Source organism: Pristiophorus japonicus, chromosome 3 (assembly GCF_044704955.1).
Source record: "Pristiophorus japonicus isolate sPriJap1 chromosome 3, sPriJap1.hap1, whole genome shotgun sequence".
NCBI classification, from domain to species: Eukaryota; Metazoa; Chordata; class Chondrichthyes; family Pristiophoridae; genus Pristiophorus; species Pristiophorus japonicus.
Genome location: NC_091979.1, coordinates 37,746,050 through 37,766,227, shown reverse-complemented (window position 1 = coordinate 37,766,227; position 20,178 = coordinate 37,746,050). Strand labels below are relative to the sequence as shown.

Here is a 20,178-nt window from a genome sequence, read left to right as displayed (position 1 = left end):
CGATGTGGTGTAGTCTAGAAATAAAATTAATTTGAAGCACCCATGTATTTTTTGCATTGCTTGTCAACATAATGTGTCTGCAGCCTGCTCTATATAAATACAGCACAATGGGGCCAATTTTAAATTTTTGCATTGGCAGAAAACAGGCAGTAGCGGATTGGCTGCCTGACTTCAGTTCCATTAATGTCAATGGAAAGGAAAATCAAGAGTGGTGTATAATGGTTGAGCCACTGCCACTCCCTTTCCATCCCCGGTGAGATTTCAAATGCCCCCTTTGAAGCCCCTTAAAAAGTATCATGCATAAAACAAAGGCGATTCTTAGCAGTGCCGTTATATTAAAGCGACTGCTCTCAGCTCAATATCTGAGTGTGGAGTAGGCAGACCAGAATTATACTGCTGACTGTACATCACAGCAGTCCGCCACAGCATAGCTCAAAAGGAGCTGTGGGCACATCAACTTTGGTAGACATACAAACCTCTGCTACCCAGCTGGCTGAGCAGAGAATGGGTGGGAGCATCTACTTTGTCTCAACATTAAAACCATTGAAAATTAAATTTGCCAAATGCCGAGGGTTTGCTTCAGATTGGAGTTATGCCACATCTCATGCAAATTTGCAATGGCCTCCTAAGGAGGAGAATCTCAGAATTTTGGGATTTAGTATATCGGACAGTTAGATCGGGAATTTACTTTCAACTGTTGATGTGCAACCGATCTGTTTTACATCAACTACAGCCGTAAAGTGAGAGACTTTATGCCACAGTTAGACTCTATCAGGCTCAGCAACAGAAGCGGCTAAGTGGATAAACTGGGTATGTCCCATTTACACTGCTAAGCAGCTCTCATTTCTCAATCAGTTTTCATACCAACACACACACTTATTACAACAAAAATTTTAAATGCTCATATACTAGGCAGTATGGAGGAACGCAGCAACTATGGAAGGGGACATAGATTACATACAATATACAGCACAGAAATAGGCCATTCGGCCTAACTAGTCTGTCTGGTGTTTATACTCCACACGAGCCTCCTCCCATTCCAGCTACTTCATCATCTTTCTATTCTCTTTTCTCGTTTACTCATCTGCTTTCCTTTTGAGGATATCCAAGCCGTTTGCCTCAACCACTGTGATAGCAAGCTCCACATTCTAGCCACTGAGTATAGTAGTCTCTATTTCCCTATTTAATGTGCTAGTAACGATTTTGTATTTATCGCCCTTAGTTTTGGATTCTCCCAGAACTTGAAACAGTCTCTCCATATCTACCCTGTCCAACACATTCATAATTTTTAAAGACCTCTAACAGGTCTCCTGTTTTCTAAAGAAAAAAGTTCCAACTGATTCAATCTTTTCCAATAGCTCAATCTCAATTCTGGTACTATCCTTGTAAATTTGTTTTGCACTCTCTCAAGTAATTAGATGTATTTTTAATATAATGGAGACCAGAACTGTGCACAGTACTCTAAGTGTGCTCTGACCAAGGTCCTATACAAGTTTTACATAATTTACTTACTTTTCAATTCTACACCCAAAGAAATAAATCCCAGTGCTGTTAGCATTTTTAATTGCGTTGCAGACCTGCGATGTTTTGTTCACCTGTTTCCTTTGCTCTTCTACCCCAGTTTCTTAAAAGGTGTAGGTGATGTTTCTGTTTTTCCTACCAAAGTGCATCACCTACATTTATCTATGTTAAAGTTCACTTGCCACTTAAATGCCCAGTCTGCAAGTTTTCCAATGCCTTCTTGTATTGCTTCATTCTTCCTCAGTGTTTGCTAGACTCCCCAGTTTGGTATCATCTGCAAATTTTGATAGTGAGTTACTTATCCCCAAGTCCAAATAATTAATGTATATTATGAATAACAGTGGTCCCAGCACTGATCCTTGTGGACCATCACATTCTATTTTCCCTCAATCGGAATAACTACCCTTTACCCCTACTCTCTGCTTTCTATTTTTTTATAGCAAATTTGCTATCCATTCAGCTATTTATTCCCTGACTCCACATGATCCTAACCTTTGTCATGAGCCTATTGGAAAATCTAAGTATATGGTATCTACTGCATTACCTTTGTCTACACTTCCCGTCACCTCTTCAAAGAGTTCTATTAGGTTAGTTAAGCATGACTTAGCCTTTTGGAATCCATATTGATTATTTGTATTATACTTTCTGTCCCTTGATGCTCTTCCATCACTTGTTTTAGTATAGACGGGGAGGGTGTGCCTATAAGAAGATGCTGGGCTGATTTGAAACACACCATTCCAGCAATTTAGAATGGGAAATCCAATTAGGGAGTGAACTTATACCTACAAAAGGTCGTATAAAATAAGGATTATTTTCTCAGAATGTGGTGCAGGTATTATCAAGTTTTTAGATCACCGGGATATAATTTTTTCTGCATACAATTCATACACATAAATTATTAAATACAATACATCCAAAATATACAGGTCAGAATATAATATATTCCATAAATAAAAACTGCTCAGTACAGATCCCAATGATATAAAACTAATAATTCTGAAGTCATTTGATGGATATCGGCAGTTGTTCACATTTCAAAAAATCTCTGATACACATTTACTCTATCGTATCAAACATTGAAGACAAGATCTGCATTGGAGCCAGCTGGAACTCACCGAATTGTCAACTAAGCCAGGACGATTTGCAATTGTGTTTTTACAGTAAAAACTAATCCTTACACACAGATTTAAAAACAAACGGTTAAAGCAACGCTAAACTCACCCATGCTTTTATATCAAATTTGTTTAGAATTGCCACAGAAAGTCCTAGCACTTGAGTTACATTTTCACAGGGTACACCTTTTCCAACTTTTCAGTTCCTTTCAGATCACCATCTCTTCTCTGATTTAGTGTCATTTTTCCAATTCCTTTCTCGGATTACTTGCTGAGCTTTCTCTTCTATATACAAACCCTGTGTGGAATGAAAACCAGGCTTGTTGTATAGTGGATGGGAGATCCACTATGTCAGATTACTGCCAGGAAGTGAAGACGGAGATCTACCCATGTCGCTTGCTTACTTGTCTCTGTAGTCTTTGTTTCTGTTTCCTTCTTGGTCTCCCCCTTTCTGCTTGCTTCTGTCACCTCACTTGTTTCTCTCTCCCCTGTACTCCCATATCCCTCATTGCTTCTCTCTCTATCCTTTTGGGTGGAAGCGGTGTGGTGTGATAGGGGAAGGAACCACCAACTGCTGCAGGTTGCACTCTGGTGGAAGTTATGCAGAAAATGGGGCCTACAGCCATCAACTTTCACCATCACTTACTTCAAACACACCTCCTTTGCCGAGATAATTATAGGCTTTCCGTTTGCTTCAAAATTTATCTTTTGAAAAAATGAACTCAAGTTAGGATGAGGAAAGACACGATCATTTTCTCAGCTTACTACATTTTCTGAACACAAAACACAAGCTACGGCACACATTGAAAAACCCAAGTACAAATTTTAATTTGTATTAGCCATGGCTCAATGGTAGTATTCTCGCCTGAGTCAGAATGTTGTCGGTTGAGTGCTACACTGTCAGAGGTGCCGTGTTTCAGATGAGACATTAATGACTTCTCAGATGGCCGTAAAAGATCCTGTGGTGCCATTGAAAAGAAGAGCAAAGAAGTTCTCGCCGGTATCCTGGCCAATATTTATCCATACACCAGCATCACTAAAACAGATTATCTGGTCATGATCACAGTGTTGTTTGTGGGACCTCACTTTGTCCAAATTGGCTGTCATGTTTCTTACAATAAAACAGTGACTACATTTCAAAAATACTTCATTGGCTGTAAAGTGCTTTGGGATGTCCTGAGGTTGAGAAAGGTGCTACAGAAATGCAAGATCTTTCTTCTACCTTTTGTGGAGTCAGGAGCACGAGTGTTTCTCCAGGCTCTACAGCACAACTGTAGGCAGCTGCTGGCCCACACTCGTGCCCCTAGCCTCCCCTCCAGAACCTATGTGACTGCCTCTATTGGCGCTGCAGCCAGTCCAAATTAGTTCAGAGGAAACAGACAAGTTGCTTTAGGAGGCCCAATAGGCCCACGGAGCTTGTCGTAACTATTCAGATGAGGCCTGAGGACCAATTTCAAAGGATCCTCGAGCCTATGGATTCTGGGACATGCTGCGAACCTGTTATCCATTTCGGGTCCCAAAATGAATTTCTCCTCAAATCTCAATGGCATGTGCAGGCAGTTTAGTGCCTATAGTTTGTGTACTAAACCTAGCATACACTGGCAAAATTTAATAGGTTTTAGCTCGGAATTTAAAATTCTGCTGAAATTTTTATTTTACTTCAATCAATTACTTTGAACTCATAGGTTGAAACATTCACCTGCGCCATTCCTTTTCAGGCGAAGGGGCTGTGGCAAAACAACTGCGTAAATCCAGGAAATTTGCGATCGTCATTGACTTAAGAACGTAGGAACATAAGAATTAGGAGCAGGAGTAGGCAATACGGTCCCTCGAGCTTGCTCCGCCATTTAATACGATCATGCCCGCTCCCCATAACCCCTTATCGGACTTGAGCAGGAGCCGGAGCTATGATAATCAATGTTGCACCATTTCAGCGAGGGTATTGCCGAAAGTCCCAGGAAATGATGGGGCAAGCCTGAATAACGGTGTTAACGAACCAAATGCTGCAATTGTGCCAATCCAAAATGGTGCAAGTCTCTTGGATACGATGGGTCAAAAAGCACACCAGCACCACTTGGTGGTAGAAGAAAAGATCAAAAATGTTGCTAGGGCAAAAGGTCGGTTTATGTAGAAACGCAGAAAATAGATGCAGTAGGCCATTCGGCCCTTCGAGCCTGCACCACCATTCAATAAGTTCATGGCTGATCATTCACCTCAGTACCCCTTTCCCGCTTTCTCTCCATACCCCTTGATCCCTTTAACCGTAAAGGCCATAGCTAACTCCCTCTTGAATATATCCAATGAACTGGCATCAACAACTCTCTGCGGTAGAGAATTGCACAGGTTAACAACTCTCTGAGTGAAGAAGTTTCTCCTCATCTCAGTCCAAAATGGCTTACCCCTTATCCTTATCCCCTGGTTCTGGACTTCCCCAACATCGGGAACATTCTTCCTGCATCTAACCTGTCCAGTACCGTCAGAATTTTATGTTTCTATGAGATCCCCTCTCATCCTTCTAAACTCCAGTGAATACAGGCCCAGTCGATCCAGTTTCTCCTCATATATCAGTCCTGCCATCCCGAGAATCAGTCTGGTGAACCTTCACTGCACTCCCTCAATAGCAAGAACGTCTTTCCTCAGATTAGGAGACCAAAACTGAACACAATATTCCAGGTGAGACCTCACTAAGGCCCTATACCAGTGATAAAAGACTATGGCCTGGAATTGCTGGGGCAAGTACTTTTCTGCGAGCAAAATGGGGCAATGCCACCTTAGCCAGTTTTCTGTGCCAACATCAACCCCACCCCTCCTCCACCAAATTTCTACAGGTTTTTATGGAGCTTTCTGTGGTTCACTTGCCGGTTCCCACTCACGCAATTAACATACATTAAATAAGGCCAGTGGCACTGCAGCCATGAATTTGCAGGTCTTACTCCAGTAAAGCACTAGGGAGATGTTATGAGAAATACAAGGTGTTGTTGTTGCCAGGATCAGGTGGCCAGAAGTGAGGAGTTTCTGAGTTTGAAGATTGCTGTAAGTTTTAGTGGTGATTACTGCAGCTGGGAACAATTTGTTCGGAGTGCTAACTTTGGGCTCAGTCTTGGACTTCGTTCGGACTGCATGTGGACATGCAAGACCCACCAGGAATTTAGAATCCCTTCCCATGCACAGCAAGAGCACCTCAAGGGCAGGAATACCATACATTTGTCAGAGAAGTTTAAGGATGGGATTCCAGTGCCTCAAGCTGAAGGCACGGCATCAGAGGATCACCAAAGTCTTCTATTTTCGCCTAGCTTTGTCACCAGTGCCTTAACTCCCAGAGGCTTGGACTAATAATCTAGAGAATTCGAGTTTAAATCCCACTGCAGCAGTTTGACTGGTTACAAAAAATATCTGGAAGTAAAAAGGTGGTATCAGTAAAAGTGACCTTTGAGCTACTGGATTGTTGTAAAAGCCCAATTGGTTCACTAATGTACTTTTAGGGAAAAGAAACTACTGTCCTTACCCGATCTGGCCCATATGGGACTCTAGTTCCACACCAAAGCAGTTGATTCTTAACTGTCCTCTGAAATGGCTCAGTAAGCCACTCAGTTGTCAGGGCTACGAGGGATGAACAGTCTTGCCAGTGTCACCCACACCCAGAGAATAAGAACATAAGAAATAGGAACAGGAGTAGGCCATACGGCCCCTCGAGCCTGCTCCGCCATTCAATATCATGGCTGATCTAATCCTGGGCTCGGCTCCACTTCCCTGTCCGCTCCCCATAACCCCTTATCGGTTAAGAAACTGTCAATCTCGGTCTTAAATGTATTCAATGTTCCAGCTTCCACAGCTCTTTGAGGCAGCGAATTTCACAGATTTACAACCCTCAGAGAAATTTCTCATCTCAGTTCTGAATGGGCAGCCCCTTATTCTAAGATCATGCCCACTAGTTTTAGTCTCCCCCATCAGTGGAAACATCCTCTCTGCATTCACCTTGTCAAGCCCCCTCATAATCTTATATGTTTCAATAAGATCACCTCTCATTCTTCTGAACTCCAATGAGTAGAGGCCCAACCTTGCCTCGTAAGTCAATCCCCTCATCGGCAGAATCAACCTAGTGAACCTTCTCTGAACTGCCTCCAAAGCAAGTATATCCTTTCTTAAATATGGAAAACAAAACTGCACACAGTATTCTAGGTGTGGCCTCACCAATACCCTGTATAACTGTAGCAAGACTTTCCTACTTTTATACTCCATCCCCTTTGCAATAAAGACCAAGATTCCATTGGCCTTCCTGATCACTTGCTGTACCTGCATGGTAACCTTTTGTGTTTAATGCACCAGGACACCCAGGTCCCATTGTACTGCAGCACTTTGCAATTTTTCTCCATTTAAATAATAACTTCCTCCTCAATTTTTTCTGCCTAAGTGCATAACCTCACACTTTCCAACATTATACTCCATCTGCCAATGCCACCTAGCCTATGTCCTTTTGCAGGTTTTTTTTGTGTCCTCCTCACACATTGCTTTTATCTTTGTATCATCAGCAAACTTGGTTACGTTACTCTCGGTCCCTTCATCCAAGTCGTTAATATAGATTGTAAATAGTTGGGGGTCCCAGCACTGATCCCTGCGGCACCCCACTAGTTACTGGTTGCCAACCCGAGAATGAACCATTTATCCCCACTCTATTTTCTGTTAGTTAGCCAATTAGTTAGTTAGTCTGTTAGTTATCCATGCTAATATATTACCCCCAACCACGTAAACTTTTATCTGGCACCTTCTCAAATGCCTTCTGGAATGAATTAAAAGTGTGAGCTCTTCTGTTCCTGCATGCAATGCCCTGGTCACTTCTTCAGCCATCTGTGCTCGGTGCTCCAATGAAAGGCTTGAAAAGCAAGATAAAATGACACGAGCCATCCAGTACCATGACCTGGCATTGAACCATTGACTTTGCTACTCACCCTGCTCCTCCTGAGTAATCTTCAGACTTGGCTTATTTACAGCTAGACTCGAATTTCCAACCACCGTAGCCAATTACTTCAGTTCTACACAAGCTCTGCACTCCATCTACAATGGTGAAGCAAATGAACTAGCCCACAAATTTCTGGCAGTTTCAGCTCCACAGAGGGCACAACTCAGTGTGGAATTTCAGGTACTACAATCTTGGCCAAGTGCACCGTCGTCAGAGACAGAACAATACATAAATATAGATGGTCCATCTTCCAGTTTGTAGTACTTTAGATGTTTGTTTTGATAAGAATGCTTAACGGCAGTGTCCCTTTTCAAAACAGTCTGCTGGTCTAGCTTAAGCGCTACATCATCTTGCGGCATAACTAATTTCCTATCCAGGATTTTCTACATAATGGCTCGGAATTTGTGATCAGCAGTGAAGCGAAGATGCTCGCTACTGGCCCCGAAGTGCACTGCGCACAAGGATCTTGCAATCCTGGTGTCGGGAACTTCACATTTTCCGACCCGATTTCAATTCAATGTAACTTAATGAGGATCCCCTTGTGCGAACTGCTGTGACATTAACAGCCTATCTAAGCAGCCAATCAAAAGGCAGAATACTCACAGACAGCAAACAAGTACATGAGTAAGCACTTAAAATTCTAACTTTTTAAAAATAGTTGAGAGCAAAAGAAAGGTTGGGGCTCTCACATGGGGAAAGGCCAAACCTGAAATAAAAATGGACAAACTTAAAAATGAAACTTTTTTTTTTTAAGGTTTGTTAAAATTTTAATTTTTATTAAAATGGACAAATTTCACACTGCGCAAAATTTAAATTATTTTTTCAGGCATTTAACATTTATTTAGCACTCATTATGCTGTTAACATCCCTGTTCAGTTACAGCTAATCCGTTTGGGGGCGGGAGGGCACACAGTGCGGCCAGTCCCGGAGCGGGGGCACGGCGTGGCCAATCCCGGAGCGGGGGAGGGGGGGGGCACGGCCAGTCCCGGAGCAGGGGAAGGGGGGGGGGGGGGCACGGCGCGGCCAGTCCCGGAGCGGGGGAAGGGGGGGCACGGCGCGGCCAGTCCCGGAACAGGGGAAGGGGGGGGGCACGGCGCGGCCAGTCCCGGAGCAGGGGAAGGGGGGGGGCACGGCACGGCCAGTCCCGGAGCAGGGGAAGGGGGGGGGCACGGCGCGGCCAGTCCCGGAGCGGGGGAAGGGGGGGGGGCACGGCGCGGCCAGTCCCAGAGCAGGGGAAGGGGGGGGGGCATGGCGCGACCAGTCCTGGAGCGGGGGAAGGGGGCACGGCGCGGCCAGTCCCGGAGCGGGGGAAGGGGGCACGGCGCGGCCAGTCCCAGAGCAGGGGAAGGGGGGGGGGCATGGCGCGACCAGTCCTGGAGCGGGGGAAGGGGGCACGGCGCGGCCAGTCCCGGAGCGGGGGAAGGGGGCACGGCGCGGCCAGTCCCGGAGCAGGGGAAGGGGGGGGGCATGGCACGACCAGTCCTGGAGCGGGGGAAGGGGGCACGGCGCGGCCAGTCCCGGAGCAGGGGAAGGGGGGGGCATGGCGTGGCCAGTCCTGGAGCGGGGGAAGGGGGCACGGCGTGGCCAGTCCCGGAGCGGGGGAGGGGCACGGCGCGGCCAGTCCCGGAGCGGGGGAAGGGGGCACGGCGCGGCCAGTCCCGGAGCAGGGGAAGGGGGGGGCACGGCGCGGCCAGTCCCGGAGCGGGGGCACGGCACGGCCAGTCCCGGAGCGGGGGAAGGGGGGGGGGGCACGGCGTGGCCAGTCCCGGAGCGGGGGAGGGGCACGGCGCGGCCAGTCCCGGAGCAGGGGAAGGGGGGGGCACGGCGCGGCCAGTCCCGGAGCGGGGGAAGGGGGGGGGCACGGCGCGGCCAGTCCCGGAGCAGGGGAAGGGGGGGGGCACGGCGCGGCCAGTCCCGGAGCAGGGGAGGGGCACGGCGCGGCCAGTCCCGGAGCGGGGGAGGGGCACGGCGCGGCCAGTCCCGGAGCGGGGGAAGGGGGGGGGCACGGCGCGGCCAGTCCCGGAGCAGGGGAAGGGGGGGGCACGGCGTGGCCAGTCCCGGAGCAGGGGAGGGGCACGGCGCGGCCAGTCCCGGAGCGGGGGAGGGGCACGGCGCGGCCAGTCCCGGAGCGGGGGAGGGGCACGGCGCGGCCAGTCCCGGAGCGGGGGAGAGGGAGACTCAACAGCCAGTTTCCCAGACAGACCGCAAGTTCTGTATGTCCACATGCACTTGTACCAAATCCCGAAGTTACGGTCAGTATCAACGGCATTTGCCGTCATCCCGACTGTTATTTCCTGGGCCACTGAGTTTTGGTGGTTAAACACACTGGCCTTTCAACTGAGACGTGGGAACAAATACAGTCCAGAGTGCTAGAAGAAATACTTCCTTATATGCTGACTGTAAAGGGTTTGTATCAAATAAGTTACGGAGGTTAGTCAGTTTTAACTTAAGCAAATAAAGAGCGCAACAAGAGTGAAAGAGCCAGCCCCGGGGAAGCATCACCAAGCTCTAACCTTTTTTGAAACACAGATTATTCAGGTAGGATTCAGCATTACCAAAGCTTTAATGATTTTAACGGTGATGTATAGCACCTTTAAAAAGGAAGGACATGTGCACATGCCCACGAAGCCTGCACCAATGATCACAATGAGAACTAGTAGTGGGAACAAGGAAAACACCATGCAAATCAATCAAGTTAGAGGCTCTTTCTGCACATTATCAGAGGTTTTACAGCATGTGCCCATTCAGCCTCCGAGCACACTTACACACTGGCCCTTTGTTTAATGAGAGCACCTATTATTTGCAACCCATTACTTTTCTATAGTCTCAACCAACAATACAACCAATTTATTTGCTCGTTCGGCATGTACATCCCTGATCCACAGGCACCGATTGAACATTCCTGATCGATTTCATAATCCCGTTAAAATTTCAAATACCATGGAAAAGTGTGAAAGTTAATACTTTACAATGTTCCCATCCACATTAATTTCCCATATCCAAGTTATCTATGCAGCTTTGATAGTGACAACAGGGGCAGTTCACCCCACGGACGTCATGTCTCTCTTCACTCTAGATACTTCAACGTGGGTAGAGCTGCTGCTTGGCTTTCTTTGTCAGAGGAAATTCACCCTACTGGGCAGGTTCAAGTGTGAGTATCAATTAAGGCTGGCATTCAAATTCAGCTCTCCTAGTTATGTTTGTTTTTAAACTCAGATTTAACCCAGCAATTGTCAATCTCCGCTGGATCTTCCCCATTACTGCCAACGAAAACTTTCCCCTCACTGGCCAACATAAGAAAATATGATGAAAAAAACTGTACCGACTTATCAAGTTTACACCTTCCAACAGACCATGCAAAATCTTCACGTTCATGGACTTGGTTACCACGAAAAATCAAAGATTAAGAAACTCTGAAATTTCTTCCAGATCACCAAAGGTAATTGAACAAAAAGAAAAACTTCAGGATACCAGTCTGTCACTTTCTTGCTTCCCGTATACTTTGTGTCTGAATTTCATGAAATCAAAGGGCCGATTATGTGCCTCTTCTCTATTAATGTGAATTCAGCTCTGCAATAAGAAAGTGAGTCGTCTCCCAATCAAGAAAAAAGGCAGAGCTTAGAAACACAACTGGTTGAAAGGAGCAAGTTAAGAACACTACCGCGTTTGACGTCACTATGAATTACTGCACTGTCGCGCCTCGTCGTAAAAGTGCTGGGACAGAGTTTTGAGAGTTTGTTTTGGTGATGCTGGGAGGTGGCATGGAGTTGCTTTCCCCCTCCCACAGGAAAGCCGGGTAAACAGGGGAGAAGGTAAAACTGGTTCAGAAAGACGGAAGAGGGCAAAGTGGAACTGAAGAGAATTCACTGACACACTGTGCAAATATATACCATCAGATCAATTTTACATCCAGCAGTCTTTCAGGGTATTTTCGATCATCTCTTTTCTGGAGGTGTAGGGAGCATGTTTTAGTCGGAACCAGTGCTTTGGGAATAGGTTTCCATTCATTGCGTACATTTCCACTCCCTTTTTGCCCAGCAGGGAACGGAAAGTTCTGTTCCGCGCAAGAACTTTATCATAAAACTCAATGCCTCCCTTGGCATAATTCTTTGATATCGTAGCTGTGCGATGGTCTGATCTGTAGTCAAGCCAGTGACTAACTGCATCGGAAACAAGAAAGTAACCCACGAGTCCCATTGCTGCGACGGCCAGGTTGCAAAAGCCGCGCAGCAATACAGGGCCGGAGTAAAGGCCGAGGGCTTGCTTTGCCGCTAACCCAATCATGTACGTGCCCGCTAAACAGGCTGATCCGATCAGTGAATGAATGATGGGGCTGTGACTCTGCAAATACATAACCTCTCTTGCAATGGCAAACTTCTGTGCGTTAGATGAAAAGGTGAGGGATTCTCTCAGGGCTTTCCCCACCTCGCTGTCCCACTTGACGTCTCTGCCGTTGATCATGACAATCCGATTGGTTATCCCTTGCCCCTCGTCGTCTGTGCTATTGAAGTTGACCGGGATGCCAATGAGGGCCCCGCTGGGTAACCAAGGAACTCCTGCACTCACCGGCTGAAAGCTGAAGGCAGCAAACGCTGTATAATTCTGTGCCGAACCCACTCCGGCATCTTTGAGCACCTCTTGAAAAGTGGCCTGCAACTTGTCCGATAGCTGAGCAGGGTCTCCTCTGGACCAAGCTTGGTACAACTTTCCATACGTCCGCTGAGGGAAAACGTGGCAGAAGGCATTGGCGACAAATAGCCCGCCACAGGAAACAGCCAACAACTTTATTCGATGTTTGCTGGCAAATACAGTAAGTTTCCGAACAAATCGACTTGCCATCACCAATCGCTTGGTCTATCTGTAAAATAAAACATAATATTCAGACAGGGGCTATTGAGTAAACCAAATACTGTAAATATAAAAGTAAAAACTCAAAACCATTACACTCGGGGAAATAAAATGAAGTTATTCCAAATTAAACACCTTCCTGCTCTTTACAAACATGTCTTTCCTACCTGTATAGCTTTCAGTCATTTTGGAAAATAACTCACTTTGATAGCGCTTCTGACTCTTAATTAAAGTTCATTTGAGCTACATCAGTGAAATGCTCGGAGTGATCAGCGGAAGGGAGTCATAATTTGGAAGCTCTATCAATTGAATTTTCTTCTCCATTATTTAAACAAGATGATGCAACCATTTTTCTTGTTCAATCGATGCAAAGAACGATGAGCAATATGACTACAGTTCGACTTCCACAAACTGCCACTGATTTGCCATTTTTTTCCATAGTGGTGTGTGGATAAATATCCTCACAAAATGTCTGGTTTTACATTCCTTGCAGTAACTTCATCCAGTTCGGTGCAGTTTTGAAGAACATAACATTAGAACAAAAGTCAACAACTCAAAGCTGTCAGTGGTATGTGGAGGCCATTGAATAGAATTCGGTGCATATATTCAACGACACAAATATATACGGAACTCTGCTTTCCCCGAGCAAAGCTTTGCCAGGGGCCGATATAACTTGGCACGGTCAACTTGCACTTCTGCACAAATGGTGCCACACTAGTACCAGCAGTATAACTGTACCATAATCGGGCAGTGATGTTATCACATTTGCACAAAGGGAACTGTGAAGTGATTTCTGGTACTGCCAGTTCTTTGTCGAGCATATTTGTCAAAGCAAGCTCACTAAAGCCAAGTTGTAGGAAGCCATCTCAATGGGATGGTCCTACACCACTTGGATGAAACTATAGCTTAGTGAGAAGTCAAGATAAAAAGTTGTCAGATGGTTTCACAGCTCTAACATGTAACTGAGGACTAGGGGGACGAGAACTGGGGTGTGCCAGCTCGACAACACAGACATTGAATTGAATGGAAACTATTATCTATAGAATAACCAATCCCTTAGACACTGAACTGTGTAGACTGAACAGCCCGCAAGGGTGCGGTCAGGGTGCATTTAAACTGTGCAGTGAGTTGAGAATGCATTGCATTCAAGTGTGCTGCGTAGTTGGAGTGCCAACTTACTGTGTCTTCAAAACGCATCCATTTTTCTAAAGATGGTTTTCATGCACCATGATGTTACAAGACTGCCTTTTTAAAAATGTATTCATTCACCGTATGTGGGAATTGCTGGCAAGGCCAGCAGTTTTCAGAACATAAGAAATAGAAGCAGGTGTAGGCCAAACGACCCCTCAAACCTGCTCCTTCATTCAATAAGATCATGGCTGATCACTGACCTCAACCACACTTTCCTGCCCGATCTCCATATCCTTTGATTCCCCTAGACGCCAAAAATCTATCTATCTCAGCCTTGAATATACTCAGCGACTCAGCAGCCACAGCCCTCTGAGACAGAGAATTCGAAAGATTGACAACCATCTGAGTGAAGAAATTTCTCATCTCTGTCATAAATGGCCGACCCCTTATCCTGAGACTGTGCCTCCGAGTTCCAAGACACTCCAGCCCAGGGGAAACTATCTCTCAGCATCCCTTTCAGAATCTGGTATGTTTCAATGAGATCACCTTCTCATTCTTCTAAACTCCAGAGAGTATAGGTCCATTCTCCACAATCTCTCATCATAGGACAGCCCTCTCATCCCAGGAATCAATCTAGTGAACTTTCATTGCACAGCCTCCAAGGCAAGTATTTCCTTCCTTAGATAAGGAGACCATCCATTGTCCATCCCCAATTGCCCTAGAGAAGGTGGTGGTTACAGATCTGCAGATCGGGTTTGAAACCACCCCTCCCACATTGCTGCTGTGGGTCTCACTTTCCAGATCCATATACAATTCAGAGTTAGGTTGCTCACCTGTGTATTTAGCTACAAATTTGCAGTGATGCTAAAATTGCTGCATAAATACAACCTTAAGCTGTCACTTTTTTTTTGAGAGTGCATTTTCGGATCTGAATTAATACAAAAAAAACATTGAGAATTCAGGTCCTGCTCTGACCGCTCAGCACAGTAAGGCCAAGATATGCAAGAACCCTTCCAAAAGGGGTCTCACACCACTTGGAGTTAGGAACGTCAGGAACATTCAGTCCTTGAGCCTGTTCCACCATTAAATGGCTGATCTGCACCTCAACTGCATTTACCTGCCTTTCCTTCATATCCCTTGATTCCCTTACCCAACAGTCCATCAATCTCAGTCGTGAAAGCTCCAATTGCACAGCTACACAACCTTTTGCAGGAGAGTTTTCCAGATTTATATTACCCCTGGTGTGTGGGGGAAACAAACCCTCCCAATTTCAGTCCTAAATTGCCTCAATCTCATTTTAAAATGATGTCCCCTCGTTTTTGACAAGGTACCACATAAAAGGTTACTGCACAAGATAAAAGTTCACGGGGTTGGGGGTAATATATTAGCATGGATAGAAGATTGGCTAACTAACAGACAACAGAGTCGGGATAAATGGTTCATTTTCTGGTTGGTAACCAGTAACTAGTGAGGTGCCACAGGGATCAGTGCTGGGACCCCGATTATTTACAATCTTATTAACGACTTGGAAGAAGGGACTGAGTGTAACGTAGCCAAATTTGCTGACGCTACAAAGATGGGAGGAAAAGCAATGTGTGAGGACGACACAAAAAATCTGCAAAAGGACATAGACAGGCTAAGTGAGTGGGCAAATATTTAGCAGATGGAGTATAATGTCAGAAAGTGTGAGGTCATGCACTTTGGCAGAAAAAAAATCAATCGGCAAGTTATTATTTAAATGGAGAAAGATTGCAAAGTGCTGCAGTACTGCGGGACCTGGGGGTACTTGTGCATGAAACACAAAAGGATAGTATGCAGGTAAAGCAAGTGGTCAAGAAGGCCAATGGAATATTGGCCTTTATTGCAAAGGGGATGGAATATAAAAGCAGGGAAGTCTTGCTACAGCTATACAGGGTATTGGTGAGGCCACACCTGGAATACTGCATGCAGTTTTGGCTTCCATATTTACGAAAGGATATACTTGCTTTGGAGGCAGTTCAGAGAAGGTTCACTAGCTTGATTCCGGAGATTGACTTATGAGGAAAGGTTGAGTAGATTGGGCCTCTACTCATTGGAATTCAGAAGAGAGATGATCTTATTGAAACATATAAGATCACGAAGGGGCTTAACAGGGTGGATGCAGAGAGGATGTTTCCACTGATGGGGAAGACTAGAACTAGAGAGCATGATCTTAGAATAAGGGGCCGCCCATTTAAAACAGAGATGAGGAGAAATTTCTTCTCCGAAGGTTGTAAATCTGTGGAATTCGCTGCCTCAGAGCTGTGGAAGTTGGGACATTGAATAAATTTAAGACAGAAATAGACAGTTTCTTAAACGATAAGGGGATAAGGAGTTACAGGGAGCAGGCAGGGAAGTGGAGCTGAGTCCATGATCAGATCAGCCATGATCTTATTGAATGGTGGAGCAGGCTTGACGGGCCGTATGGCCTACTCCTGTTCCTACTTCTTATGTTCTTATGTTTTTGATTCCTCCACTAGAGGAAATAGATTAAAACAGAAAATGCTGGGAGTACTCAGCAGGCCAGTCAGCATCCATTTCTGACAAAAGGTCATCTCGACCTGAAACTTTAACTCTGTTTCTCTCGCCACAGATGCTGCCTGACCTGCTCAGTGTTTCCAGCACCTTTTGATTTCAGATTTCCAGCATCTGCAGCAATGTCGAGGAGATAGTTTCTCCAGTTGTACCCTATCAAATCTCCTTTTAACATCTGAAACACCTCGAGCAGATCACTCCTCAATCTTCTAACCTCAAGGGGATACAAATCTAGTCACTGCAAACTGTCCTAATAATTTAAACCTTTACGCCCCAGTATCATTGTTAGCTGTGGCTCAGTGGGTGGCACACTCGCCTGAGTCAGAAGGTTGTGGGTTCAAGTCCCACTTCAGAGACCCGAGCACAAAACTCTAGGCCGACACTCTAGTGCAGTACTATCGGAGGTGCCGTCTTTTAGATGAGACGTTAAATCGAGGCCGTTTGCTCTCTCGGGTGGACGTTACAGATCCCATGACACCAGAAAGACTTGCATTTATATAGCGCCTTTCACCATCACCGACGTCCCACAGCTCTTTACAGCCAATGAAGCACCTTTGAAGTGTAGTCACACTATTTTGAAGAGAAGGGGAGTTATTCCTAGTATCCTGGCCAATATTTATCCCTCAGTCAACATCACAAAGAAAACCCTGGTCTTTATTGCATTGCTGTTCGTGGGAGCTTGCTATGCGCAAATTGGCCGCCACATTTCCCACATTACAACTTTTTAAAAAAAAGGTAGTTAATTGTCTGTAAAACGTTTTGGGATGTGAAAGGAGCCACAGTAATGCAGGTCCTTCTTTTCCTCCATTGAATCTGCAGCATGCATCAGACCCAGTACAAAGCCGCATTGCAAAAATGTGGGGGAGCTTGTGGAGATGAAATGCACTCCTGGAAACCTTGCAGGGCTGGAGCTGAGGCTCTTATGGTCCCCAGGTCTGGGGGCATGCACTCCAGGTACAGTAGCATAGTGGTCATGTTACTGGACTAGTAACCCAGCGGCCTGGACTAATAATCCGATTCATAATCCCACCACGGCAGCTGGGGAAATTAAAATCAGTTAATTACATAAATCTGGAATTAAAAAGCTAGTATCAGTAATGGTGACCATTAAACTACCAGATTGTCATAAAAACCCATCTGGTTCACTAATGCCCTTCAGGGAAGGAAATCTGCCGTCCTTACCCAGTTGGCCTATATGTGACTCCAGACACACAGCAATGTGGTTGACCCTTAATTGCCCACTGAAATGGCCTAGCAAGCCACTCAGTTGTAATAAACCGCTATAATAAAACCAGACGGTGCACCTGACACCGCCTTCCGACACGACACCTGAACAGCACTGTAGGAGTACCTTCACGGTTCAAGGCGGCGGCTCACCATCACTCAAGGGCAATTAGGGATGGGCAATAAATGCCAGCCTTGCCAGTGACACCCATATCCAATGAATGAATGATTCCCCCAGGGCCTGGGGAGCAGCTGCAGCTTGAGCTCAGACTCCCTCCTCACTTACTCTCTCCTCATCATCATCATCATCATAGGCAGTCCTCAAAGCGAGGATGACTTGCATCCACATCAAAAAGGGATGAGTTCACGGGTGTTTCATTCCAGGTCCCGAACTATATCGTGAAGGGTGGAAGATGCCTGTGCTTGGATTTTTTTTTTAAAACATGGGGTGGCCGTTACACACCAGCCACCACACGGGTTTGACAGAGCTAGGTCTTGGTCCAGTGGCAGGATTACCCAAGACTAACTGTAGACCAGCTCTGCTACACAGACCAAGCTGCTGCAGGAGGGCGACGGCTGCAAAGTCAGGTCGCTGATTGCAGTGCGGGATGGCACAGCAGGAGGGGCAAAGGAGCGGCTGGAGTTTGTAGAGGAAAGTGACCGGGGCCCAGGAGAGGCGTGAATCTGGGGCCCAGGAGAGGCGTGAATCTGGGGCCCAGGAGAGGCGTGAATCTGGGGCCCAGGAGAGGCGTGAATCTGGGGCCCAGGAGAGGCGTGAATCTGGGGCCCAGGAGAGGCGTGAATCTGGGGCAGCACGGGCCAGCCCACATTGCAACTCTCTCCTCACTCACTTACTTACTCTCCCTCCCGCCTCATTCCCTCACTCTTCACCCCCCGCTCACTCTCACTCCCCCCTCATTCCCTCACTCCCGCTCCACTCCACGCATTCCCCTCCACACTCACTCCCCTCCCTCCCCTCCACTCTCTCACTCCACCCCCTCAACTCCACTCTCACTCCACCCCCTCGCCTCAACCCCACTCTCACTCCACCCCCTCCACTCTCCCCCTTCACCCACCCCACCTCACCCTCCCTCTACCGCCCACCCACCCTCTCCCCTCCCCCCACAACCACCCACCCTCCCCCCCCACCCTTCACTCTCCCCTCTCCCCCCCCCACCCTTCACTCTCCCCTCTCCCGCCCCCACCCTTCACTCTCTCCCCACAACCACCCACCCTCCACTCTCCACCCCCACCCACCCTCCCCCCACAACCACCTTCCCCCCACAACCCACCCACCCTCCCCCCCACAACCACCCACCCTCCCCCCTCCCCCCCACCCTTCACTCTCCACCCTCCCCCCCCCACCTTTCACTCTCCCCCCCCCCCCTCCCTTCACTCTCCCCCCCACCCTTCCCTTCACTCCTCCACCTCCACCCCCACCCTTCATCCCCCCCACCCTTCACTCCCCCCACCCCCCACACCCTTCACTCCCCCCCGCCCCACCTTTCAAACCCCACCACCCACCCTCCCCCCACAACCACCTCACCCTCCCCGCTCAACCACCCAGCCTGCCCCCCCACGCTTCACTATCCCCACTCCTCCCCCACCCTTCACACCCCCCACCCCCCCCTTCACTCCCCCCCCACCACCCCACCCTTCACTCCCCCCCACCACCCCACCCTTCACTCTCTCCCCCCACACCCTTCACTCTCCCCCCTCACCCCCACACCCTTCACTCTCCCCCCTCACCCCCTTCACTCTCCCCCCTCACCCCCACACCCTTCACTCTATCCCCTCACCCCCCCCCACCCTTCAATCTCCCCCCTCACCCCCCCCACCCTTCACTCTCCCCTCTCACCCTTCACTCTCCCCCTTCATACCCCCACCCTTCACTCTCCCCCCTCCACTCTCCCTCCCCCCCACCCTTCACTCTCGCTCCCCTCCCCCCACCCTTCACTCTCGCTCCCCCTCCCCCACCCTTCACTCTCGCTCCCCTCCCCCCCACCCCACCGTTCACTCTCCCCTCCCCCACTCTCTCTCCCCCTCCCCCACTCTCTCGCCCCTCCTCTCCCCCTCCCCCACTCTCTCGCCCCTCCTCTCCCCCTCCCCCACTCTCTCGCCCCTCCTCTCCCCCTCCCCCACTCTCTCGCCCCTCCCCCACTCTCGCGCCCCTCCCCCACTCTCGCCCCGCCCCTCCCCCACTCTCGCCCCCTCCTCTCCCCCACTCTCTCGCCCCTCCTCTCCCCCTCCCCCACTCTCTCGCCCCCCCCCCACTCTCTCGGCCCCCTCCTCTCCCCCCCCCCACTCTCCTCGCGCCCCTCCTCTCCCCCTCCCCCACTCTCTCTCGCCCCTCCTCTCCCCCTCCCCCACTCTCTCTCTCCCCCCTCACTCACTCTCTCCTCTCCCCCACTCACTCACTCACTCTCTCTCCTCTCCCCCACTCACTCACTCACTCTCTCTCCTCTCCCCCACTCACTCACTCACTCTCTCTCCTCTCCCCCACTCACTCACTCACTCTCTCTCCTCTCCCCCACTCACTCACTCACTCTCTCTCCTCTCCCCCACTCACTCACTCACTCTCTCTCCTCTCCCCCACTCACTCACTCACTCTCTCTCCTCTCCCCCACTCACTCACTCACTCTCTCTCCTCTCCCCCACTCACTCACTCACTCTCTCTCCTCTCCCCCACTCACTCACTCACTCTCTCTCCTCTCCCCCACTCACTCACTCACTCTCTCTCCTCTCCCCCACTCACTCACTCACTCTCTCTCCTCTCCCCCACTCACTTCACTCACTCTCTCTCCTCTCCCCCACTCACTCACTCACTCTCTC

At 48.2% G+C, this 20,178-nt stretch overlaps 1 protein-coding gene across 1 annotated transcript in view; it reads right to left on the bottom strand.

Annotated features, from left to right (window-relative positions):
* Positions 1-10,295: 10,295 nt before the first annotated feature.
* The window catches only part of tmem177 (transmembrane protein 177), a 10,951-nt gene continuing 1,068 nt past the window's right edge, over positions 10,296-20,178 (bottom strand). The window contains exon 2 of the mRNA XM_070874357.1: positions 10,296-12,448. Coding sequence (XP_070730458.1) covers positions 11,494-12,429 — 936 coding nt within the window. The 5' untranslated portion in view covers positions 12,430-12,448 and the 3' untranslated portion in view covers positions 10,296-11,493. The remainder of the gene's footprint in view (positions 12,449-20,178) is intronic.